The sequence below is a fragment of the Eriocheir sinensis genome, chromosome 49, assembly GCF_024679095.1.
Source record: "Eriocheir sinensis breed Jianghai 21 chromosome 49, ASM2467909v1, whole genome shotgun sequence".
In the NCBI taxonomy this organism is placed as follows: Eukaryota; Metazoa; Arthropoda; class Malacostraca; order Decapoda; family Varunidae; genus Eriocheir; species Eriocheir sinensis.
The window spans coordinates 7025439-7053350 of record NC_066557.1 but is presented as its reverse complement, the minus strand read 5'-3'; the positions used below and the strand labels follow the sequence as shown (position 1 = coordinate 7053350).

The 27912-nt window shown below is 42.4% G+C and overlaps 1 protein-coding gene across 1 annotated transcript; it reads left to right on the top strand.

The window, feature by feature from the left end:
- LOC126981781 (glutamate receptor ionotropic, kainate glr-3-like) lies at positions 1–27435 on the top strand. The gene is made up of 11 exons (XM_050833326.1): positions 1–60; positions 2324–2424; positions 5685–5775; positions 6038–6196; positions 6557–6636; positions 9750–9838; positions 14202–14416; positions 17323–17478; positions 19631–19737; positions 24386–24549; positions 27291–27435. The coding sequence occupies exons 1-11, from the start codon at positions 10–12 to the stop codon at positions 27353–27355; spliced, it is 1278 nt and encodes a 425-aa protein (XP_050689283.1). The 5' UTR covers positions 1–9; the 3' UTR covers positions 27356–27435.
- Positions 27436–27912: the final 477 nt, after the last annotated feature.

Genomic DNA, 27912 nt, shown 5'->3' with positions numbered 1-27912 from the left:
TGGGGAAACATGACGGTCTCCGGAGTAGCTCTGCCTTGCCTGCGGGTTGGCGTCATAATAGTAAGTCACTCGATTCAAAAATATTAATGTGTCACTCGGTTAATACATATTAGAAGATAACTCGTTTAAACATGAATGCCTCTTGTTTCAGAAACGTTAATTGTGTCAGTTATTGTAGAAATTTTGAGCCACTCATTTCAAATAACAACGTTTAGGAAACGTTAATAGTATATCACTCGTTACTCGCTCGTTTTAGACGCATTCTTGGGAATTATATATAAATATGGTAATGGTAGAACCAGCTACTGATTTGGCGACTGCAGTCACCGATGTTGGGTGTGCTTTGATGCGCCACCCTCACTTTGTGTAGGGGACCTGGTGGTCGGCAGCTGGTCTTGAAAACGAGATAAGAAGTTCGTTTTGTTTTTCAGCACGTGATGGTTGTGTTTCACGATCCAGTAATTATGTCACATAATGACACATATGACACATAATTTATGTGTCCTGAAACATTTTCTGTTTGGCCTTTTCGTCTTCCTTTAAGACGAAGACATGTAGTTACTGTACAATAGTGGTTCTCAACCTGGGGCCCATGGAAGAATTTCAAGGGGTTAATAGAGATTCTAATCATTTTATAACGTATTATACTGCAATTAAGAGACATGCGGCTCGGAATAAAATTCATAGTACTGTATACATTATCCTTAAACTGAACTTTTAAATGCTAGAAGTGCTCTACATTAGCTAACGGTACCAGAGCTGTCTAACTCACGGCCCACCTCACAAATTTGGCCGTTGGGATGGGCATGAGTGGGCCGCGGCATTTTAGGGGTCCACAAGTGAAAAGGTGACTGGAATAAGGGGAATGGGACAAAAAAGGTTGGGAACCACTGGTGTAGAAGATTTATATATATATATATATATATATATATATATATATATATATATATATATATATATATATATATATATATATATATATATATATATATGGCACAAATCTTTGCTTTCTAAACTACCCTCCTACGGTTTCTATCCTTTTCTCTGTACCTTTATCTCCAGTTTCCTTTCTGACCGTTCTATTTCTGCCGTGGTAGACGGTCACTGTTCTTCCCCTAAATCTATTAACAGTGGTGTCCCACAGGGTTCTGTCCTATCTCCCACTCTTTTTCTGTTGTTCATTGATGATCTTCTTTCCAAAACGAACTGTCCTATCCATTCCTACGTCGATGATTCCACTCTGCATTACTCAACTTCTTTTAATAGAAGACCCACCCTTCAGGAACTTAACGACTCAAGGCTGGAGGCTGCAGAACGCTTAGCCTCAGACCTTACTATTATTTCCGATTGGGGCAAGAAGAACCTGGTGTCCTTCAACGCCTCAAAAACACAGTTTCTCCACCTATCCACTCGACACAATCTTCCAAACAACTATCCCCTATTCTTTGACAACACCCAGCTATCACCTTCCTCAACAGTAAACATCCTCGGTCTATCCTTAACTCAAAATCTCAACTGGAAACTTCATATCTCATCTCTTACTAAATCAGCTTCCTCGAGGCTGGGCGTTCTGTACCGTCTCCGCCAGTTCTTCTCCCCTGCACAGTTGCTGTCCATATACAGGGGCCTTGTCCGCACTCGTATGGAGTATGCATCTCATGTGTGGGGGGGCTCCACTCACGCAGCTCTTCTGGACAGAGTGGAGGCTAAGGCTCTTCGTCTCATCAGCTCTCCTCCTCATACTGATAGTCTTCTACCTCTTAAATTCCGCCGCAATGTTGCCTCTCTTTCTATCTTCTATCGATATTTCCACGCTGGCTGCTCTTCTGAACTTGCTAACTGCATGCCTCCCCCCCTCCCGCGGCCCCGCTGCACTCGACTTTCTACTCATGCTCATCCCTATACTGTCCAAACCCCCTTATGCAACCGTTAACCAGCATCTTCACTCTTTCATCCCTCACGCTTGTAAACTCTGGAACAATCTTCCTTCATCTGTATTTCCTCCTGCCTACGACTTGAACTCTTTCAAGAGGAGGGTATCAGGACACCTCCTGTATTTGATCTTCCTTTCGGCCACCTCTTTTGTTTTACTTTAGGAGCAGCGAGTAGCGGGTTTTTTTTTATTATTGTTTTCTTTTTTTGTGTGCCCTTGAGCTGCCTCCTTTGTTGTAAAATATATATATATATATATATATATATATATATATATATATATATATATATATATATATATATATATATATAGATATATATATATATATATATATATATATACACATCATGAGTAATGGACACCATGTTAAACAAGAGTGTGTTCCAACAGTATTTTCCGTACATGGGGTGGCAGCAAGAGAGTGATTCTCCCAAGCTGTCCGGCGTCATGTTAGATGTGAACAATATCATCGCCACCAAGCTCAATAGATGGTGAGTACTAGCTATTGTGATCTGTAATATTTACCAAACTTGCAAGATACTTTTAATACTTCACTTCAATGTCTTTATTATTACTACATTCTAAAAACTGAGTATTTCAGAGAGAATTTGAAATGAGTTACGTGGTAATATGATATAATATCAAGAGAGTCCATCCTATACTTCTCTTGATTAACTCCTTTTTCTGGTATATACAACAGCCTTTGTGCGATGAGAGAAGATTGAAAAACCTGACACTCTTGAAGCGGATAGAACTGGAGATGTTAGGCGTGAAAGATTTTTGTTTACAAAATTTAGACCGTGTCACGTTTCAGGAAGTGTACACGGCACGAAACCTCACGGCAAGCATTATTACCTGCCGCTACTCATTCCGTAATTCATCAGGTGTGTTCAAGATACTTCTACCAGACGGATCAAAGACCCTCCCATGTGCTCACTTTGTTCCTTATTGTTTCATTAACACCAGAGAGTAATTTAGCATGCTCTCTAAAGGCAAATTCTCTTTCTTTCCACACCAAACTACCGCGCGGTAGGACTCCCCAACACAACCGCATCCTGGGAGCCTGCCGTCAGTGTTGGGTGCTTGGCCCCTCTTGTTGTTCCGGGTTAGCCGGGGTGGTGGACAAGCGGCGCCCCCTTACCTACTACTGGCCCGTCCGGCACGAGCAATATAGTGCTCGTCATAAAGGAGTAGCTATAGCCACCTCCAGCCAACTGCAGCCATTTGCGGTTGAGGTTACTCCGGTTGATGAGCGTATGATGCGAGTGAGGTTGAAGCACACACTTGGTTTCATGTCTTGTTGTAGAGTACGCTCCTACCGAGATGTGTGAGACTGAAGAGGAGAGGCTCCACGCCAAACTCGACTCCATATTAGACCAGTACCCTCCTCGGGACATTGTCTTGGACGACTTCGATGCTACTATTGGGAACTCCTGCGACTCCGAGGGATTCCTGCAAGAATTATTGGTTTGCTGACCAGTCTGTATTCTGGGACTGAAAATAATGTGAAGTGTGAGGGGGGCTTGTCCGGCTACTTTCCCATGAGTGCGGGTGTGAGATAGGGCCGAGTCCTTGCCCCATCGCTTCCCAATACTTTTATGGACCGGGTACTAGACAGTTGTCGAACAGGGTCACAGAGTTGTGGACCAGTCATTGTGGAGCATCTATTGGTAATACCAGAGTCACTGACCTTGTTTTTGATATGATGATGCAGTAATCCTTAGAGTCGCTGGAGGTTCTGGTGACGACCCTCGATTCACTGCATGAAAAGGCGAACCCCTTGGGAATTCAGGTTTGGTGATTTAGTCTTGAACTGCTGGATAAGCCTACGATACTTATCCAGCAATGCCTCCGAGCGGGTCTATAATAATAATAATAATAATAATAATAATAATAATAATAATAATAATAATAATAATAAAGCAGTTTTTAATGGGAAACATTGCAGCCCGAGAGCTGAAAATGAACATGAATTTTATGGATTAAATACAAGTAGAGGTTACTACTACTACTAATAATAATAATAAAAACAATAGTTAAGATAATAATAATGGAATAGAAAATAGTAATAATGATGGATTTTTTTACAAGTGCTGCTTTTAAGAGTAATTTACATATATATTTTATACTGTTGACTATTACGGGCACTACTTGTAGCGGTCCGTCCGTGACCGTTTTGGAGCCAGTCGGTTGGAGTGCCTCACTGATTGCCGGGGACGGGAGACTGCAGGCGGGAGAAGGTTGCGGTGTCTGGGATGGTTGAGCAGATTGGTTGCAAAGCGCTGCAGGAAGGTCGCGTGTCGCTCTTGGAGGGTGGTGAGGGTGAGGGAGACGAGGCCGTCTTGGTTGGTGGAGGCTCGTTTTTGCACTTGTTCTAGTTGGCGGCGTTGTGTGAATTTGAGAGAGGAGAACTAAGCGTACGCGAGCTTCAGAAGTATGAATGTGGTGCAAACACTCGCCAGCTTACGCTCGAGAATCCCCAGTGTCTTGAGTCGCCACAGTAGATAGAGCTTATAAGTGGCGGATCTGATGAGTAGGGTGGTTTAGTCCTTCCGTGAGAGTCTCCTGTCTATTGTACTCCCTAGTAGCTTGGCTAACTGGACTACCTGGAGGGAGTGTTGTTGATGGATTGATTGATTGATTGACTGACTACAGGAGGAGCGTCGGGGATCGAGGTGTTAATGGGCACCACTGTAGTTTTGGTGTTGTTAATGGTGACTGTTGTCTGTGGTATATGAGTGCAGGCTGTGTATCAGGTCTTGGAGTGTTGGTTGACGGGGAAAATAGTCAGGGTTGTCGTTATTGATGGCGACTCCCTGTGTGGTATCGCCTACATACTTTCAGCGGTGCGGCGTGTGGGTTAGCGCGTCGTTGATCAGGCACAGTGATCCTATTTTGGTCCCCTGAGGTACTCCACAGATGAAGTGCTAATGGGGAGAAGCCACTCCCTAATACCTCACCACCTGACTGCGCTGCGAGAGGAAGTCGGCCAGTCAGGACACTGTGCTGAGGTGGAGACCGAAGTTTACTGCCTTGTTGATGACTGTGGTGTGGTGGACAAGGTCGAAAGTCTTTCTGAAGTCAATGAATGCAAGGGCTTCTGATGTTTTACGTTTTTCGAGATTTCTGTAGGCAAAGTCAAGGGGGCTGATTAGGCAGTACTTTTGACAGTCTGGTTGGGGCAGAAGAGCACCCGTGCCCCGAACACACCCACGTCTTTTTCTTGGGTACCCCAAGGCAGCGCAGACGAGACACGAGCTCGTCGAGCCAGGCCCGGGGTAAACCTTCGTCGGGCCTGTGTGGTTGCCTGGAATATCTTGATCCTCTCGGATGATCAGCGACTACCCAGTTTGTCAACTGAACTCAGGGGCCTGAGAGTGGACGTAGCAGGCTTTCTGAGACGAAGAGACCTCGCAATGGAGAAATCATTAGTGGGGACTCTACATACTACAGGTCAGGCATGAGCAATGGTGCCCGTCGCAAGGGAGTACCTACAGCCATTTCTTGCCGGCTGCAGATGCATAAGCATCCGCATTGGGCGAGCCTGCCGTCAGTGACAGGTGCAGGGGAAAGCTTACAGAACCTGCACGCTGATGTACATATGGAAATATACAAATATTTAAGTGATAAGGTGTCTCAAGAAGCTGCATATTCTAAAACAAAGCAACATTTTTCCATTGTTCTCAGATCTCGACTTTGTTGTATACAAGTATATAATTGTATCTTAATATCCTTCCTCATTCTTTTTCAGCATTGATTACGTGTTTCCAGAGAACCCAACCGGAGGTGTTCAGCTCCCAAATGGATCGTGGATGGGATCAGTGGGGCTGCTAACACGAGGAGTACGATTTATTCCTTGATACAAGTGGTGTATGACTTAATGGTTTTAATATATATGTGTGTATATATATATATATATATATATATATATATATATATATATATATATATATATATATATATATATATATATATATATTTCTCTTGTCGGAGAATCACTGCTGTAAATGAAGGTGAGCTATGGAGAAAAACACAACGAATACATCCTGCATAAACTTTAGATAACGAGACATACGGGATTGGTAATTCCTTTATATTTTCCAGGAAGTTGACTTTGTTGGTGTGCCATCAACGGTGAACGACCAGCGTCTGAAAGTTATTGACTACACCATGTATGTCGACATGGACAAACAGGTCATGATGCATAAGAAGCCGCTATTAGAAGCAAACATCTCAGGGTTTGTGAACCCTTTTACACTTAACGTAGGTATATATATATATATATATATATATATATATATATATATATATATATATATATATATATATATATATATATATATATATATATATATATAGTGTGTGTGTGTGTGTGTGTGTGTGTGTGTGTGTGTGTGTGTGTGTGTGTGTGCGCGCGCATCACAGAGTGTGTGTGTGCGCGCGCATCACAGAGTGTGTGTGTGTGTGTATGTGTGTGTATGTGTGTGTGTGTGTGCGTATTTGATTTTTTTTTTGTGTGTGTGTATGTGTATTTGATTTTTTTTGTGTGTGTTTGTGCTAATCCCCGGGTGCAGGGGGGGGGGGTCGAGGTGATAGGTAAACATGGCTATTCTTCCGCTTCAGGTGTGGACGCTAATCGCTTTGGGTCTTGTGTTGGTGTCTCTCGGCACGTGGCTTCTCCAAAAGGCACAAAACGAAATTTTGTAAGTATAGTGTGTGTGTGTGTGTGTGTGTGTGTGTGTGTGTGTGTGTGTGTGTGTGTGTGTACGGAGCGTGGCGAGCCATGTGTTGTTTCATCCCCTCACACTGTGACGAAGCAGCGACACGTAGGAAGCTGGTTGTTTCTGCATGTCGCAGATGAAGGAATAAAGTAAACAATACGTTTCTTATTTGTCCTGCTTCAGTAGTTTTCACTTAATTTGAAGTGGAAATATGCGCAAAAACTCCTGCTGGACGTTGTATACATGGCGACCGTCAGATCCACCCGTTTTGCAAGGATTAAATATTTCGATTAGAGTGGCTATGGATCGAACAGCTATCGGTGATTATCAAATCATTCCATCGCTATTAATTTATTAAACAGACCAGGTGCTTTACCATGACGTGCAGTGTTTGAAGTGCAAAGAGTATTTTTGAATAACATATAATGCAGTGGTTCAAAGTTGTTTTGTCCCAGATACCACCAAGCTTACTGCATGTCTACCAAGTACCTCATCTTCAATAAATACACCAACTATTATTTTCGGGTCTTTATGGTCATGTCTTTTTTTTTAAGGTTCTGCCTAACCTTCACCTTCCTGCCTTCACCCTGGGGGAAGCTGCTCTTGTCTGTGGATCTGGCAAAGGTGGTGCCGGAGAGGTGATTTTGATCCAACCCAGTGAGTGGAAGGGAGTGTTTCCTTGAATAGAGACAATGCTTAAATCTATATTGTCTCCGACAAACTGAGTGACTGTATTGTTTGTTTCTTCAATCTCCATAGAGACCACCTGATCGTTACTCGACATTTCACTCTCACTGGCTGTCGTCACTCATAGATCTTCAAGTGCAGCATCAACCGCAACCTCATCATTGATCTGATCATATGTTTCTTCCACAATGGTGTCAAGAGTGCCAGAAGTATCTGGGGTGCCATCTCCATTCCCGCCATTAAGGAAGCAGTATTTGTAATTTTGTGTCTCTGAGTAAGACTCAGTGTATCCCACCCGGTGTAACTTGTTGAGCATCCATTTTGACCCAAATCTATGATCAAGTTGTATGGCAAGAACCATTTGGTGTGGCAATACTCCTGACCGAGGTCGACAGGCCTTGATAAAGTTCTGCCCCCAAACAGCTACTCTTTCGTCTGTCTTGATAATCGGCCTCAAGAACATCTGAAGGCTCTCTGGAACAAGTGCCAGCTGACTATAGATGTCAGTCATACTGTGTGCGGTGGGGTATGACTTCGGATCTAGATCAATCATGGCAATGTCATTGCATATGAGCCTGAGTGCCGTCTTTATGATCTGAGTCTTCTCATCTCCATGTTCAAGATTAGCATGATGCTCTCGCAGAATGTTGTCAGTGTCATCATTGAGACAGATCACATCTGCCCTTCTCTCCTGTGTTGTGAAATACAAGGTGTCATGGTATTTATCTTTAAGTTTTATCTTTAGCCAATCCTTCGAATAAGAGCGGTTCTTATCTGGTGACAGATCAAACTGCTGCAGCTTTTCGTGGACTTGGTCAAGGGTCATCACCCCATGGTCCAATTCTGAGTCAAACCATTCGCAGAATTCAATAAAAACTGCCTCTTGCTCCTCATCAATTTTCCTCTGTCCTCTCTTCTTTTTTCTTTCCTCTTCAGTCTTGGAGTAATGGTCACCTCTCTCAAAAAGAAGTTTGCAGCGCAAATGGTACAGTGTTTCTTCTGCTACCAAGTCGTTGATCCCTTCCAGGCGTCCAGTGACTTCAGTGCCCCAGTCATCCCCGCGACTCTGTGCTGTCTTCAGCAATCTTGCCTTCAGTTTATCTGCAGTCAGTTATCTGGCACTCTATATTTCTTTCTAGCTTCTGCTGAATTATTTTTGTAGAGCTGAGCGGGTTGGTTGCAAAGAATGCATACATCCTTATACAGGAGCTGAACTGACCGTGAACATGTAGAACTACATCTAGTAGATGCACTCGACTCAGAGCAAGTGCGTCTTCTCTTCACCTCTGATGACTCTTTCTCCGCCTTTGATGCTTTAGCTGACTTCTTGGTGATCTCAACAAACTTGTACAAATCATTTTTATACTTTATATAGTACCCCAGTTTTTCTTCCTTCTGAGCCTCCTTCGTACGTTCCACAACTATAGCATATTTGACTGCTTCTGCATGTTTAAAAAAAAAAGGTAGAGTAGCCCTTTGGAGTTGCTTCTGTGAGCCTCTGAGTTGGGGAATCCGGGCCTTCATAGATAAAGCATTTTGAGCACAGGTGGAGTAACGTCTTCATCCATATTGCTAGACTCCAATGTCCTGCAAAGTAGAATATGAGATATATCTAAAATTTATTTGTACTGTCAGTATTTTAGTGACATTAATGACATTTATCAAGAAGAGTTTTACATTAATATTAAGGGCAAAAATCCTCTCAGAGTACTGTAAACTAGCTAGTTTGCAATTTTTCGAAAAACGGTAATACGAACTCCGACTTCGAGCATTTTTTTTCTAGATTTCCCATAGGAATTGAGCTTCAACATTATAATACAGGTTATTATTCACCTCTAAAAACATATTAGTCAATAAATTTTGGGGTAACGATTTAGTTGGCAGATTAGTGAAATATCTGATAAAATGCCCTTACTCTGTAAATACTGGCATCTCCACCCTTCCTACCTACATGGTCAAAGCGATCTGCAGGTGACGGATGTTTTTTTTTTTCAGCTTTTACTCGCAAACACAAAGTATTCCGCATTAGCCATTGTTGATACGATTGATGATGTCTTTGTTGAAAACTCAAAAGCCATCTACATTGTGTTTTGAATATTAATGTATTAGGTGTCAATGAATGTGTCAGTTATAGCAAATACATAATCAAAACATTATGTTAATGTACGCCATTCGACATGTTCTCTATTTTCACCTGTACGCTGTGCCCTTTGCTATGAATTCTATGATATCCTTTAGCCTTATTTGGTCGTTTATCTGTGTGCAGTTACACGCATGATAAATATTTGTTCCCAGCTAAGTTACAGGCCGGAAACCAGTTGTTTAAAGCACCTTATCATATGACATGCAGGCACTATCTGAAATTAATGACAACCAACGCTTTTTTTTTTATTCCTTTTCGCAATTAGGCGGGAGAGCTACGCGGTGAAGGAAAGCCACTCCTCCAGCGTGTGGTGGACCGCCTGCCTCTGGACGGTGTGTGCTGCTTTGTCTCAGTGTGAGTTGGTTGAAACTAGCCAGTTAGATTTACGTTTCTGTTTACATTACGATAAGTAGCTTGTGGGGAAAATAGAAAAAATGCAAGCTGTAGCGCTGTAACTGCAAGTAATATACTACACCTATTTCATTGAAGGGTCACATTCGGATTAAGGGTGTCTTAGTCGTACTCTCTTGCAAGCGTTCAAGTTGTAGAAAAGGAGAAAATAAGGATGGCCGCGGTTCTCTCCTCCGCGCGGCCGCGACTCTCCAACGTTTGTATTGGCTCTTGATGATGATGATGATTACTGGGACGTTTATTTCTTGGCGCCGCAACTGCAGGGTCATATTGCGCCGAATATAAAACTAACTAAACATTTTTTTTTTTTTTACAGCTAAGGAATCGGCTCAAGGGCAACAAAAAAAGATGTAAAAAAAAAAGCCCGCTAATCGCCGTTTCCACAAAGACAAAAGTGAAAAGTGGCCAAAAGAGAGGTCAATTTCGGGAGGAGAGGTGTCTTGATACACTCCTCTTGAAAGAGTTCAAGTCGTAGGCAGGAGGAAATAGAGATGAAGGAAGGCTGTTCCAGAGTTTACCAGTGTAAGGGATGAAAGAATGAAGATTCTGGATAACTCTTGCATAAGGGGTTTGGACAGTATAGGGATGAGCTAGAGTAGAAAGTCGAGTGCAGCGGGGCCGCAGGAGGAAGGGAGGCATGCAGTTAGCAAGTTCAGAAGAGCAGTCAGCATGAAAATATTGATAGAAGATAGAAAGAGATGCAACGTGGCGGCGGAATTTAAGAGGTAAAAGACTGTCAGTATGAGGAGGGGAATTGATGAGACGAAAAGCCTTTGACTCTACTCTGTCCAAGAGAGCTGTGTGAGTGGAGCCCCCCCACACATGAGATGCATACTCCATACGACGGCGGACAAGGCCCCTGTATATGAATAGCAACTGTGTGGGGGAGAAGAACTGGCGGAGACGATACAGAACGCCCAGCCTCGAGGAAACTGATTTAGTAAGAGAAAAGATATGAAGTTTCCAGTTGAGATTTTAAGTTAAGGAGACCGAGGATGTTTAGTGTTGAAGAAGGTGACAGCTGAGTGTTGTCGAAGAATAGGGGATAGGTGTTTGGAAGATTGTGTCGAGTGGATAGGTGGATAAACTGTGTTTTTGAGGCGTTGAAGGACACCAGGGTCTTCTTGCTCCAAGCGGAAATGATCATACGATCTGAGATTCAGCGTTCTGGAATCGTTTAGTTCCTGCTGGGTGGGTCTTCTATCACAAGAAGTTGATTAATGCAGAGTAGAGTCATCGGCGTAAGAATGAATAGGACAGTTCGTTTTGGAAAGAAGATCATCAATGAACAACAAAAAGAGAGTGGGAGATAGGACGGAGCCCTGCGGGACACCACTGTTTATAAGTTTAGGGGAAGAACAGTGACCGTCTACCACAGCAGAAATAGAACGGTCAGAAAGGAAACTGAAGATAAAGGTACAGAGAGAAGGATAGAAACCGTAGGAGGGTAGTTTGGAAAGCAAAGATTTGTGTCAGACCCTATCAAAGACTTTTGAAATGTCTAGCGCAGTAGCAAAGGTTTCACCGAAACGGCTAAGAGAGGATGACCAAGAGTCAGTTAGTCAGTTAGGAAGGTAAGGAGATCACCAGTAGAACGCCCCTTGCGGAACCCATACTGGCGATCAGATAGAAGATCAGAAGTGGATAGATACTATACTATAAAACATAAAAAAAACGTAATGAATTTAAAACATGACAAAAAAGGACTCAATAAAAGGTCAATAAAACCTACAGGATGTTGAGGACGCCAGCCTCCTGTAGAAAGCCATAAACGTCATGGCCCGGGGAGAGTGTCTTCTCCCCCAGCACCAGAGAGAGAGAGAGAGACACTCCCATCTCCACCCCGAGACCGGGAAAGGTACCGCTCTCGCAGGTCCCCGAGATTGGGGCACTCGACCAGCAAGTGCCGAACAGTCAGGGGGACCAAGCAGTCATCACAGTACGGCTGGGCTCCCCGGGACATGAGGAAGCCATGTGCATATAGTGTGTGACCCAAACTAAGGCGAGCCAGGACAGTCTCCCTCTTACGACTCCTTATATGGGAATACGACCTGAGACGCACTGCCCTGGTCGTGACTTCCCCCATTTTTGCCGGGGCAATCACAGCCTCCCACCTGCACTGCCACACCCTCTGGAGTGCAGACCGCACGGTGGGATATAAGTCCTAAAAGCATATATAGAGTTTAGATAGCTCAAAAATAAAAATTTTTTTTTGTTTGTTTCTTCAAAGTTTAAACTTAGAAAATTTATATTGATGATGTTTATCCAGATTCTGATCACTAGCATTTATAGCTAATTTTTAAAAATATCCTCTATTGCAAAAATTACGGACATAAAAGCACTGATTCAAATATTCATCAAAAAATACCCCCCCAGACGCTCCCCTTAAGTGGAAGAGCGCACTGTGAGGGAGGACGAGAAGCAGCGGCCCGCGCCACCTCATCGGCCTCCTCATTACCACGGACAGAGACGTGGGCAGTTAGCAGGTACCCATCATAAATTTATTTGATGGCCACGCCTTTTGGCCAGAACCAGCCAGCTAAAAACTTCTAAAACTATGGGGTGGGTGCTCCTAAAATATTTCATTGCGGATATGGCTGCCTGTGAGTCAGAGTAGACAGTAAACGTACCGACAGGCAAAGTGAAGATAGTGCGAAGTGCTAAAAGAATGGCAGATAGTTCTACGGTAAAAATTGAAGCTATAGCAGGCAAAGTTCCAGAACGGAAAGAGTCTGGAAAGACAGCTAGCTCTAAATCCAACGCCAGCATCAAATTTGGAGACGTCCGTGTATACTGGTACAGATGTGGCGTGGCTAGCTATGTGGGACAGGAACAGCTGTCGAGCAGTTCCTGCTGCGATGCTTGCTTTGTTAAAGTTGTGGTACCGGCAGAAATATGTATTTGGGAACTCTCATGGTGTGATGGGGGGTATCTGACAAACTGCTATAGGGAAGCGTGGTAGTGAGAGGTCCCCAATGACATTCCGGACATGAAAACCAAAGGGGCGAGGTAGGAGAGGTTTGTTGCTATATATTATATCTAGACTGATGTCTAAGGCAACGGTGTAGGCAGGGTTATTAGGTTGGCGTTATAGTTTGTACCAGTACTTGATTAGAAGTCTATCTCGATGCAAGTCCAAGGGTGGCACTCCAGCGTCAACTAAAAGACTTGATATGGGGGATGATCTAAAGGCACCTGTTGACAGTCGGACTGCAGCGTGATGGACTGCATCGATATCAAGTGTGCGGAGGCGTGTCCGCACTATGAAAACTGCGTCGCGCGGCCACGCGGTCACCAGATCTTTGGTGTACTCACTTCTGTTCCTGCTCTTGACTTATGCGTCTGCACCGCATTCACCAAAGTGTATGAAACTTCATTATGTCACCCAGTATTACGACACTACTCATTGTACCCGTTCACCCGTGCGCTTCGGTACGGCCATCTCTGTTTAAATGTGTTTAGTGTCACTGGGTCTTTGAGCCCAGTATTGTCCAACGAGCGCGACCCCAAATTTGAGTAAATTGGAGGCAATGGTGATATGTGGGAATCGGTAGGTCACTCCCAGGTCAGTTGACAGCAGGAGCGTCAGGACTGGATGCCAGCCGTCACAAATGGCTTAGTTTCGTAACCAAGAATACTAGTGGCTGCAACGGTATAAGAGGAACACACTAATGGTTGCCCCCAAATCCGATCCTCGTAGCAAAGCACGGGTAATTGCAGGGCTCACGAGGCCTAGTGTAGACGCAGCTGAAGACTCAAGGTCTTCTGGATTAATATCAGGGTACACCTGTTTGAAGGCGGAATGAAGGAAACATCCCATGTCTATGCGTATGGCGGGGACATTGATATTTTGGAAATTTTCAGGTATCTTTTAAGTGTCGTGCAGAACAACAGTGGGTCTTGTCAAGAAGTCTCAGAACGGTTTGACTGGGTCACAATATTATGGACTCGTTCAGCACAAATATATAGCTTTGTTGATACTTATGCAGAAAAAAAAGATCCAGATTTTCAACTCGCTTGTGCTCTCTGTCTAAATATGTAATACACAATATTAAATAGTCACTTGATGAGGAGAAATGATGCTTTTGTAAAAAGGTGCCTATTACAATTCATGAGATACCATTACCATTAGAATACCTTTGTCATATCGGCGATTTCTCCGTCAGACCTAATCTTGGCCTATTCCTTGTATAAGGTAAAAGAGACAATTTAGGGCTTGTGGCATGTTACCTAGAAGTCGACTATGTTTTCTGTTTTTGGACTTAGATTTCCCTCATTTGCTTATCTCTCTATCTTTCTTCCATAGCCAGTTTCTGGTCACCCAGAGGAGGTGCCCTCCGCCTGCTAACTGGCACGTGGCTGCTGATGGCGTTCATCTTGTCAATCGTGTACAGATCCAACCTTAAGGCCATGATCATTATCCCCAAGATTCACTTCCCTTTTAACAGCTTGGAGGAAATGCTTCACACGGATATCAAGTGTTTTGTGCCACTCGGAAGCATCATTCATCTCTTAATGCAGGTGTGTGTCAAATACACACACACACACATACACACATAGGCTCTTTCTGCGGTATTATCAGTCAACCTCTTCCCCCTTCCCGCGAGGAAAGCAGTCTTCGTGGACCAAACGATATTATCAGTGACGAGGAGTGTCTTTGTGCAGTGCGCGAAGCGGCGAGCGGGAAGGAAGCCAACTATTTTCTCTCCCTTCAGCAAGAGCAGCTGAAGACCACCTCTTCGCCAATATCTTCGCACATTCAATGATTTATTACAACATTTTTCCATGTTGCTGTATTATTAATTGGGTATAAGAACAATCTAAATTTTCTGGGCCTTATATAAAAAGTCATACAATACGAGAAACAATATTTTTTCTGTTTATTCAAGACTTCACTGTTCCTATAATAATATAAGCCAACATTGGAACACGCCGCCCGGTTTACTATTCTTTAGTTTTAACAACAGTTCTCGTTCTTGAACGTTTATAGGGCTGGCCCTTCGAACCAACAGCTTGGAGGCTGCCTGTTGTGTGGAGGCCACTGCTTGTTCTCGATCTTGCTGCTGGAAGTGCTGGGATGAAAGTGGCGGGCTCCGGCCTCCGGGGCTCGGGCTGCCTTGTAAACAAACGTCGCTACGGCTACCAACCAACGCATCAATAGAAAATTTTCTGCTATATATAATTTTTTTTTTTTTTTACATGTTCGCCTATAGCGACGGTAGGCTTTCTTCAGGGGCCTGGTGGTCGGCCCAAGCCCGTCATGGCGCAGGCAATTTTTTTTACGGTGGGGCCATTTATTCTTGGCTCATGTTGCCCCCCCGGAACTTATTCTTCATTCACTTGAACGGTTTCTTCTAGAGTCCGGGTTGATGGGTGGTCTTCAGGACAGCATGTGGGCAGTCTTAGGCTACTCGGCGGTGACTGAAAAAACCCAAGGTGGTAGCGTGGGGATTCGAACCCGCGTCGTTCAGCACGCGGTGGATGCAGGGCCCCCACGCTAACCACTCAGCTACCGCCTACCCAACTGTATCAAGCATTGTTTACATAAATATTAGCCACACAATATTTTCCATTATAGAAATGTACCTAAAATGCATTAATTTTTCGGTTTTCAACGTTTGTTTGATTTGCAGTAGTACCAACAATGTAAGGAACGATAGCTTCCGAGGGGGAAGAGAAGAGAGCGCTTGCTAATACCACCAAACGGAAGCAAATTCTCTAAGAGACGCTTCGACAAAGAGAGAAGAGGTTGATTGATAATCCCGCCGTGTCTCTCTCTCTCTCTCTCTCTCTCTCTCTCTCTCTCTCTCTCTCTCTCTCTCTGACGCCAAATTGTAAATTCGCAAGTAACACCACCTCTATTACTAAACCTCAAGAAAACCTATTAATCCTAAGTTTCAATGCGTGTAGCCTAAGAAACAAGTTTGATGAATTGAGGTGTCTTGTTTCAACAGGAAATTTTGACGTAATTGCTTTAACCGAAACATTTATTGGCACCACAAATACATTTGTGCGTGCAAGTAAATACTGTAAAAAATAATCTAAATATATCCGTCACCTACAGAACTCCGGGTCAGTCACTCGAAGATGATCTTGAAATGTACAGCGTATTACGGCAGTCACTTAATAACAGCGACTCACTGATATTAGGAGACTTTAATCTCCCTCGTATTGACTGGGCGACACTGTCGGGTACAGAAAGCGAGTCAAATAGATTGATTGAATTTTTAGAGGATAATTACCTAAGTCAAATGGTTCCTGAACCAACTCGACAAAATAACACACAAGACCTTGTTACAGCAACCCCAAATAATCTAGTCAGTAATGTTGCTGTAGGAGAACAACAGTGACTGAAAATAAAATAAAGGTGCCTAATTTCAAAAGAGCAAATTCCGTATAAATCCGACAAAAGCTAACAAATGCAACTGTCAGATGATTGCAACGTTGAGGACGCCTGGCTAAGCTTTAAAAATCAATTACTTACTCAGCAGAACACATTTGTCCCATTTTGCGAGAAGCGAAGTAACACTAATAAAAGTCCACCATGGTTTAATAGAGGAATCAAACATTCTGTCAAAGAGAGAAATTTGTTTTACAAAACACGCCCGAAAATATTAGACTTTATCATGAAGAGAGGCGGCGAGTCAAAAGACTAGTATGTCAGGCAAAGCGTAGATATAGAGAAAAGATTGCAGTCAACTGTAAAAATAATTCGAAATCTTTCTTCAGTTATATATACAACAGAAAGGCGATCAGAAGTGGAATTGGACCCTTAACTGACAGTGACGATGAATTAATGACTGAAAGCCTATTCGTTGAGAACTTGTTAAACAGTTATTTTTCTCCGGTAATTAATACTGGCAGTCTTATTACCGCCACTGACACCAGCACCAGCGACAACAATAGTACTAACGTAAATTTGATTCATGAATTGCCTAACCTAAATGCTCTCCAACACCTTAAAACAATAAAAGGATCAGACAATGTATATCCTTACTTAAAAGAAAGAGCGAAATACTTTCCTCTCTCAGAACAGTATTCAATATGTTCTTGCGACAAGGCATCGTCAATTCGAATTGGAAAATGGCTAACGTAACGCCGATTTTTAAGAAAGGGGACAAAAAAATAACGGGTAATTACCGGCCAATTAGTCTTACTTCAGTAGTGGGTAAGATACTCGATAGCATAATTAGAGAGAAAATTGTGAGTTACCTTGAAAGCCACTCATCAAACAAGGATGCACGACATGGCTTCCGTAACAAGAGATTTTGTTTATTAGACCTACTGACATTTTTTACGACCTCTTCTCAGTTTATGACGTAGATTACCAAATCACTGGCCGCAAATTGAAGCTTGTTCTCTAAAAACATTTCTTTAGAATTATATCCAACCGACAAAAAATTCAGAGATTTCCAACGACCTTTCAGAAAGCTGCGCGGGGGTCTCAGCTGGACCGCCTCTGGAAACCTGCCGTGGTCCACCTCAACGTGACAAAAGCTATCCACGACACTTTTGCTGGCAAGCACGCAACGATCACAAGCAACCACAACATTAATTATCTGCTGCATAACGCTTTTGCCAGGGTGTGTGTTGTGTGTGCGTGTGTGTTGTGTGTGCGTGTGTGTTGTGTGTGCGTGTGTGTTGTGTGTGCGTGTGTGTTGTGTGTGCGTGTGTGTTGTGTGTGCGTGTGTGTTGTGTGTGCGTGTGTGTCGTGTGTGTGTGTGTGTGTGTGTGTGTGTGTGTGTGTGTGTGTGTGTGTGTGTGTGCGTGAGTGTTGTGTGTGCGTGTGTGTTGTGTGTGCGTGTGTGTCGTGTGTGTGTGTGTGTGTGTGTGTGTGTGTGTGTGTGTGTGTGTGTGTGTGTGTGTGTGTGTGTGTGTGTGTGTGTGTGTGTGTGTGTGTGTGAGTGTGTGCGTGAGTGTTGTGTGTGCGTGTGTGTTGTGTGTGCGTGTGTGTCGTGTGTGTGTGTGTGTGTGTGTGTGTGTGTGTGTGTGTGTGTGTGTGTGTTTACTGTAGCAGCAACCACAACCTCAATTATTTGTTGCACAAAGCTTTTGCCAACGTGTGTGTGTGTGTGTGTGTGTGTGTGTGTGTGTGTGTGTGTGTTTACAGTCAAGGAAGCACCTCAAGCTCAAAAATAAATAAAATGAAAAATGTCCACATACGCTGCTCCTGTAAAATAAAGTGGAGAATGGTCAAAAGGAGGTCAATATCGGAATGTCTTGATACTCCCAAATTGAAAGAATTCAAGTCGTAGGCAGGAGGAAATATAGACGTAGGAAGACTGTTCTACAGTTTACCAGCGCTAAGGATGAAAGAATGAATATGCTGGTTAACTCTTTCATAAGGGATTTGGAGAGTAAATGAAAGAGTAGAAAGTTAAGTGCAGTGGGGCAGCCGGCGGGGTGGAGGAGTGTAGTTACCAAGCTCAAAAGAGCAGTCAAGCATGAAAATATCGATAGAAGATAGAGAGAGTGGCAAGGAAGGTGGAATACTGTCAGTAAGCGTCCAAAAGCGCGATCAGGATGGGACAAACCAAATCAAGGCTACGAGACTAGACGCCACACCGCCGGCTTATATTGTAATAATAATAACAATAATAATAATAATAATAATAATAATAATAATAATAATAATAATAATAATAATAATAATAATAATAATAATGTGACCTATATAATTATAGCAATGTGACACCTGAATCACCTCAGTTCCCCTGGAGAAGCAGTAAGCGGCGAAACTAGTCAGAAATAGACTCACCTCAGTACACCCATTTTTCCTTCCTCCTCCTTCACCCAAATAATAAAAAAATGTCCTTTCATTATTATCATTATTGTCATTATTATTAGTCATTATTTTTATAATTATTATTATTATTATTATTATTATTATTATTATTATTATTATTATTGTTATTATTAATAATATTATTATTCTCATTATTGTTATTATCATTATTATTACTATTATTATTACCATTAGTATTATATTAGCAGCCGTTGTCGTTGTCGTAGTAGTAACAGTAGTAGTAACAGTAGTAGTAGTAGTAGTAGTAGTAGTTGGGGTAATAATTTATTTTTATTATATAATAGTGATAGCAACAATAATATTAATAATAATAACATTACTACTACTACTACTACTACTACTACTACTACTACTACTATTACAACTGCTACTGCTGCTGCTGCTGCTGCTAATACTTGATAATAACAATAATAATACTGATAATAATAGTAATAATGGTAATAACAATGATAATAATTATACCCCAGCCAGGACTCGAACAGCAGCCGCGTCCGCCGCGACCGCTGTTCGAGTCCTGGCTGGGGTATAATATACCTGTCTTTCTTTGACCTAAATGATAATAATGATAATACTAGTAATAATAGTGGTAATAATAATAATAACAACAACAACAACGACAACAACGACAACAACGACGACAACAACACCACCACCACCACCATCAACAACAACAACAACGACAACAACGACGGCAAACACAACACCACCACCACCACCACCACCACCATGACCACCACCACCACCACCACCACCAACAACAACAACAACAACAATAATAATAATAATAATAATAATAATAATAATAATAATAATAATAATAATAATAATAATAATAATAATAATAATAATAATAATAATAATAATAACAATAATAATAATGATAATAATAAATCAATGATAAATGTAATAATTATACAATGTGTTCACAGTCAAAAACCTGCGAGGCATACGTAGCAGAAGAGGCGTTTATAACAGGGTTCAGCGCCAGCCTTGGACTGCCAAAGGGTTCCCCACTAAAGCATCAACTAAACAGAATGTAAGTCTTATATTTGGTCAGTAATGGTTTGCCTTTTTAACCTTTGTTTGTCTATATATGTTTAATTTTTAGTTTTGATGGAGTGTATGTAATGCGGCTAATGCCCGGAGTTACATAGGCTACTAGCGCGCGTCCCTATCACTCTGTATTATGATCATGGGGCTATTACACCGGCCAAACCTTACGTGGATCTTCAGTCAAACCACGATTTCCGCTGGCGTGGTTCTCATTTGTTTCTTGTTATTGCTGCTGCTGATGATGGTGAGTAATACCGTCGTCCTTCGGTGAAATCTACCGTAGCTTTGGAAGATCGTGGACACGTCAGAAAACCACGGAAATAGGAGAACCACGCCAGCGGAAATCGAGGTTTGACTGAAGATCCACGGAAAATTTGCTCACCGCGGCGGCCGAGTGTGCCCAGTCCATTCAAAACCAACGACTTCACACACCTTACTCCCACCCGGTTTACGGACCCCACCATTCCTATTAAAAAAAAAAAAGACTTGCGTCGTCTCCCTGATAAAATACTGCATAAATTTGTGACAAGGACGTAATAACAAACACACGAAGATGAGGGCTACATAATTGAGGCCATAGACATTTTTTTGCACTTTTTCCTTTCATCTCCTTAGTACCCAGCTATTCTTGATCGCTCCACTTCAAGCACGGAATTTAGACAAACTCAAATTTAATATAACCTCACCATAGATATGCAAAGACTGTTATGGGCAAACTGAAGGCTATTGGTATTTATCTAAAACTCATAGCTGGGCGTTATCGCGATAAGTTATCGCGATACTTTATCGCTGATAACAAAATCGGGTTATCGGCCATCCGCTACTTATTTAAATATATATATCGGTATCTTCGTTACTTTTGTAACCAAACTAGCGATAATCGCTACTTTTTTCCGCCTCTCAGAAAAAAAAACGTTGTCTCCTTACTGCGCATGCGTGGCCCGGTGTTGTATGAAAAAACTTCGGGGTATGAAATATCTTCGGTGATGAGATTTCATACTTAGATCATGAAAATTAAAACACTAGGTTATTTTTTTATGCTACTCAAAAATCAATATATCATAGAGAAAAATCATTTAACTTTGCCCCAAAAATGATTATCCACTGCTTCAAATTTGATATTCCATATTCGTTTGTGACCATGCCATGATACTGAAGGCACCCGGTGTTGTGTTATTTGGTGTCCCATCGTCAAAAGCTGGCGCTTTTGTTTATAAACACTGGTCTCTCGTGAACTGCGCATGCTCAGACCATTAAGTGTAGACCTGTACAGTCTCACAATGCTTTTTTAACACATTAAGAGTTGCTGGAAAGCTGAATCAAACATACAGTACCACCATCCTCGCTGTTTCTAGAACGACGTGCACTCTGTACATATAAATACAACTCGTACAGAGTGTCGTTCTAGAAACAGCGAGGATGGTGGTAGTGGTACTATATGTCTGATTCAGCCTTCCAGCAACTCTTAATTACGGTTTAAAAGCTTTGTGAGACTGTACAGGTCTACGCTTGCTGGTCTGAGCATGCACCGTTCACGAGAGACCAGTGTTTGTAAACAATTTTTGACGGTGGGGACGCCAAATAACACAACACCGGTTCAGGCATTTCTAGTATTACCGTCCATAGGTACGTGTCAACGTGTGGTTTTAAGGTTTTGTAAGTTTCATAATATACAGATAATGAAAATTTGAATTCATCATTGTTGTTCTATCTGAAATATCAATATAGTATCGTTTTCGCCTATCGGACTTATCGCTAGCTAGTATCGGAATTGTGGATTTATATCGGGTATCGGTTATCGGTTATCGCCTATATTTGTGTCTTTAGTTAACGAATATCGGTTATCGCCGTTAAGGTTTTTCATAATCAGTTATCGGTTATCGGGAATAAGGTTTTATGTTATCGTGCCCAGCTATGCTAAAACTACACTTGACTCACTACAGAGGTTGATACAGCTTTTTACTGGTAGATTTTAACAAGTTATCCACAACTGTGTCGGGTATGACTTAACTGTTTCTTAGATTCAACGACGAAATAAGCAGTAATAGGTTACTATGTTACCAGCAGTAGGTTACTATATTGGTATTAATAGGCTACTATCCTTGACAGTTTTGCAAATTCAGATCAATCTATTGTAATTATTTACCGAGCAGCTCAGCGAGAAGTCAATAGTGTTTAGTTATATATAAACATGATAGAACACTTGATCTGTATGATAAATAGCGATGGAAAGAGTTGATAATCACCGATAGTTGCGCGATAAATAGCCACTCTGTAATGAAAATATTTATACGTATTTAGCCCTGAACTTAACTTAATCTCATTTAAGCTTTCTTTCCTTCCTGGTAACTTGTGAATGGCAGTGACTGACATATTAAGAGCACTTTCACCGTGTTTATGTGGCTCACTGATTACATATCTGCATAATGACCATACCAGCAGTGGTCCTCTGATCATTTAGAAGTTAAAGTAAGGCAAGTTTGGTTCATGCCACTCAATAAAATTAGCCTTTGTGTAGGTCAATGTTCATAAAATATGCCCCACTAAAAGTGCATTATATACTAAATCACTGACATAAATTTTGTCTGTATCTTTTCAAGGCCCTGAAATTAAGTGTGTGTGGAGGAACAAGGGATTGACAAAGGCTGCAAATTTATCATGTGTTAGTGGTGGAGGCAGCATTCCGGTTAGTCCGCTGACAGCTAACTCTGAGCCCATCAACAGCACTCTGAAGCCACCTCCTAGGCCACCAGACCCATTCATGTAAACACACACACACACACACACACACACACACACACACACACACACACTAATTAATCATATAACTAACTATTTGTTTTTTTCAAAAAGGCAATGGTTGTCAAAACAACCCATTTGTGGTATTGGTAATGCTCTCATAGTGAAGATAAAGTTGGGTGCATAAGCTGTAGTTGTGCGTCTCAGTCGTGCTCATCTTCGTCTTATTAGCCCTTCAGCCTATGACGATTAAAAACCACTACCCCGGGACACAGGGGGAGTGTGACACCCTGGTTATCACAATTTACTTTCCCCAGGTACACCTGTATATTGACCAACCTGAAAGGAAGGATGAACAGCTGGGTGTGCGGCACGCCGGCTGGGCCGGGATTCGAATCTGGGTCTGCGTATTCATAGTTAGACATGCTTACCACTAAATACGGAGTGCGTGATGATGCTGATATATATATAGGCTGACTTGCTTTGACGCAAAATCGGCAGCTGACTGTTGGCCCCTTATTCGTTTTGAAGTACTGCGGAGCCTGGCAGCACCAGCAAGCGGAGTACCCTTTAAGAGCAGATGGCATTATTATTATTCTTTTCCGGAAGCTTAGAAGACAAAGGTTGGGTAGCGAGACAAAGGTCTGGTAGCGAGACAAAATAATTCGGTCTACTGGGAACATGAGCTGTCGGTCAGGCGCTGGGTGCGTCAGGGACCGTTCAAACACGTGGAGAATTACAGCCTGATCAGTACTCACCTAGTAACGACTAGTTAGTGTATGATAATATAATTACGTTGAATAACCTTATGAAGGAACTGTATGCACACCGATGTTGTGGGGAGGAGGTTTAAGGTGTTGAGCACAGCGAGGACAAAACAAGGTGTTACGAGTAGTGTAACTAGAATTAACACTTAGCGGGAGCAGAATGTTGACCAGTAAGCAGAACCACTACAGCAGCAGCAACAGCACGCAGAACAGCTTCAATTTGATGCAGGGAAGCACAGAGCAGCACAGCACAGCAGAACAAAGTGAAACAGACAGAGCGCAGGTGACACGTCTTGGTATGAGGCTAGCCAGAGGTCAACTCCGGGCTCCGGCTGTGATTAAAGGGCGTAAAATAACTACCTAAAGAGACATGTGGCACGCTACCATAAATATACCCTTCTCACCAGGTTGTTTCTATAAGAGATAATCCCGAGTGTAGCAAGCCAAAGGGGAGTTCGTGGATTGGTCACGTCAAAGGAACCTGCCATTTAATTGATTGATGGTTTATGGTTGCAAAGTTATACAATAAATGAGAAGGGATGAAACTGCTATCCCAACCCCCAGGCAATACAGAGTGTGATTGTATAACTACTGACATATTCGTAGGTAGCACCATGAAACTGAACAGGTATAATGGTAGGGGACAAGAGCTACAATAAAACTAAATAGAAGCTGTGTGATGGGGAAGGGGTCCACATTTAAGAATTGCTCGAAATGAACCCGGGATTGGCGTCGTAAGTGGGCAAGGTGTGCAACGGGTCCCATATTAATTGATACCCCTATTGATTGCTTTATTCAGTCTGACATAACATGCTTAGCCCCATGACTTCGGATTTCCTACAAGAAGACCTCACCAAGCAAAAGAAATGGAACAAAAAGTGTATGCTACAATTCAATGAAGAAAAATGTAAAGTCCTGCACCCTGGGAGGGGATATCCAGCACACCAATACCACATGGGAAACACTTCACTATCCACCACAGAGGCAGAGAAAGACTTGGGACTATATGTTACCAGGCTACCAGTGAAGGCCAATGTCCGTGCCAATCGCAGCGGACGGGTTAAATTTGAATATTTTTCGTCAACTAAAAAGATAAATATGTCAGTAATTAGCTATTCCTTTCAGCTTAGAGTCCTTGCACGAGTCCGGCGTGCTGAACCACCTGTACCACAGCGCCGTGCCCTACGCGTCACTGTGTCTCCATGCAGGCTCCTTCGGGCGTCCAAACAACAACCTGCGGCCCCTCGAGCTTGGCGATTTCTATGGTGTTCTCTCCGTTTATGCAGGGGGTGGGTGGTACCTCATAAGTATGACTGTTTTAATGACACCGTAAGCACTCGTATAAAAGCACCGTAATTTTTTTCTTACGTTATTTTTTAAGACCAAGTTCAGAAGAGCGAGTTTATAAGGATACAAGTTTCTTTGCTAAGACCAGTACTGATACTACAATTTCCACCACATATATTACTACTATTACCTATTTCTGTTACTGTAGTCTTAAAACTCAATTACTCCACCTGTCAACTCGACAATCTACCAAACACCTACCCCTTATTCTCCTATAACACTCAGTTGTCCCTTTCTACAATAAATATTTTTGACCTATACTTGATTCAAAAACAACTGAAAACTTCATATCTCATCTCTTGCTGATCAGCTTTCTCGAGGATAGGTGTTTCATCTCCACCAGTTCTTTTCCCTTCTCAGATACTGTCTATATACAACGTCCCTGTCCGCCCTTTTAAGTCAGCATCTAAAGTGGGGTTGGGGGGGTTCCCCGCACATGCAGATATGCTACAAAGTGGAGTCAAAAAGGCTCTTCGTCTCACCGACTCTACCCCTCTTAGGCCCCGTGCACACTGTGCCGACTCTGGGGCGCGACAACCCAGCGACGTTTAGGAACCCTTCACACTGTGCCGAATCAACATCCGGCGATCGTTTCTAGACCTCTTTCCGACCGTGTGCGACCCTTTCACATCAACATTTCACACCCAAGACCTCGTATACCCCGAGTCGCTGGGTTGTCGTGGCCCAGAGTAGAGTGTAAATGAGGCCTAAGAGAGGTAGAGTCGGCGAGCCGAAGAGGCTTTGACTCCACTCTGTAGCAGATCTGTATGTGCAGAGCAGAGTTCAATCAACTGCTCTAGATCATTCAGGAGAGCAAAGTTCTTGTTTCAACCAGGATAAAGTGAAAGGAGATAGAAGCCAAAGTTGGTGGTGTAAAGGGAGTGGAGGACAAATAACTGGTAAGACGCCAAATTTAATAACAAAACTAGACGCATAGCACTCGGAGAGTGCACACCTCCGCCAAAGATCGTCCTGAAAACTGGTATGGGCATCAACTGTGATCATATGCATCATATGGAAGCATTTGTTTCGAAATTTGATGAAATTCTATTTTTTGGGAAACTTTGACCCTGGGCGAACTTTTCGAGGTCAAGGTCAAGGTCATGCAAGGTGCGTCTTTCCATGAGCAAAAATATGAACCAAGTCTGAAGTCTCTACGATGACGAGAACCGAAGTTATGGTCAATCTGACGTTTTGTGCGACCTTGACCTTGATCTTTGACCCCTGACATAAAAAAAAATAATGGGTTCTATTTTGGATGGACACGCATCATATGGAAACATTTGTTTCGAAATTTGATAATCTATATTTTTTTTTTGGAAACTTTGACCTTGAGCAAACTTTTCGAGGTCAAGATCAAAGGTCAAGGTCAAGTCCATGCAAGGTGCGTCTTTCCATGAGCTAAAATATGAATCAGTCTGAAGTCTCTACGATGACGAGAACCGAAGTTATGGCCAGTCTGACGTTTTGTGCGACCTTGACCTTGACCTTTGACATAAAAAATTCAATGGGTTCTATTCTGGATGGACTCGAGGCTCCCCTGAAAAATTGGTTTAGATATCCCCAAAATTGTGCACAGGAGACAGTTAACGAATAAACAAACAAATAAACATACTGACCGGACCGAAAATATAACTTTCCAACTTCGTTGGCGGAGGTAATTATGGCACTCCTCGAGAAAACAGTGACGGTGGCTGGAGACAGCCGGAACAGGACTGTTCGATGGTGTTGGCCCCACTTCCTTCCGAGTAGATAGAAGTAGAAAGAAGACGGCAGGCCAGGGTCAGGCCCATAACAGGATGGGCATAGGTTCAAGGGGGTCACCAGGGTCTCTGACACCTGGAGTGTTTCCAACCAATATGGAACAGAATTCAATAGGGGTCCGCAGGGCATTGGTCTATCCTTCTATACACGGGCACCGTATAAAACACAGAATAAGGGGGAAGATGTTAACTCTGCCTAGGCAGTCAGCTACTTCCACCATTTTGCAATTAGATACGTCATAATCAGGAAGAGTTTGCTTTGAGACGATTATGCAGGAACAGACGGTGTCTCTAATAATTATAATTGTTGAAACTAGCCCCGTTGACAGAACCGAAGGTGCAGAACTTTCTATAAGTCGAATCACTAAAACATCTTTTCATCTGGAGAGGAGGGGGCCTAAGTCCAATCAAACTTTAAAGCGGATTTGGGGGACAACGAGGACGGATGTGCCCAGCCTCCTTACAGTTGTGACGCTTGACTGCAGAGGATTTTTACTTGTCCTTGTCCACGGAAGAGGTAACGGGAGTGATGGTGTTTTTCGTAAGAGCTGTCTGGGTAGGGTGCTTCTTGGACTTTTCGGCCAGATGGTCATGTTTCGGGTATGCTGTGTGAGCAGTGGTCCACTAGTCAGCCAACTGGACGGCTTCTTGGAGCATGGAAACTTTACGCTCCTTTACGAACATAGAGCCTCTGCGGAAAGAGAAGAGGTGAAGTGATCCAATAACAAACTCTGAGACTCGTATCGTTCAAGGATGTCGCAGCATAACCCAACAAGTACATTTAATTTCTTATGGTGTGATATGTTTTCTATTGAAAATTTCATAAAAAAAAGTTTATTTAGCGTCTTCTATGTTCTTCATATCTGAATTTCTCTTACCTTTATATTAATTCAGTATTTAACATGAAGCAATAACAATAGGTATGGTCATTGCTGCGATCCTGTTGCTAGTGGAAATGCGGAGTCCTCCTCGTCCGGCCCACTAAATCAGCTCACCGGACAAGACAACAATTGACAATTCTTCTCACTGGAAATGGCTGATCGATCCATGCACTTTGTACTCAAAATAAAAGTTATTAGAAATGTTATTACGAATTATTAAAACCTTTTTCAATATTTCAGATGGAATTATTAAAACGAATCTCAAACCAAAATTCACTATTTTATGGCGTATTCCTCTGTTAACTTTTTACTGAGAGAAAATGTTACAGAATATTTTTTATAACACTCTTGTTGTTGATTTATAGTCCATGATGCACCAACAAAGTGATCCAAAGGGAAATGATAACAAAAATAATAATAAGGAGAAGAAGACAAGAATACACAGGAGTGTAAGGAGACTCAGAGAGGTCAGATGACCTACACACAGCAGTTCTTGATACTGCTTTGTTAACCAAATGCCCTTATCATAAATAAATGGGTTAGTAAGCAAGTTCAGATGAGCATACAGCGTTATATTATATTATCAATAGAAGATAGAAAGACATGCAACATAGCGGAGAAATTTAAGAGACCGACGAGGAGAGTTGATGAACCAAGGCCC

Excerpts from the sequence above, each read along its gene's own strand:
- LOC126981781 (XM_050833326.1), top strand. The coding sequence starts at position 10 with ATGACGGTCTCCGGAGTAGCTCTGCCTTGCCTGCGGGTTGGCGTCATA. Across the intron at positions 9,839-14,201 it reads GTGTGCTGCTTTGTCTCAGT|CCAGTTTCTGGTCACCCAGA; the intron begins GTGAGTTGGTTG and ends TTTCTTCCATAG. Across the intron at positions 24,550-27,290 it reads TCTCTCCGTTTATGCAGGGG|GTATGGTCATTGCTGCGATC; the intron begins GTGGGTGGTACC and ends CAATAACAATAG.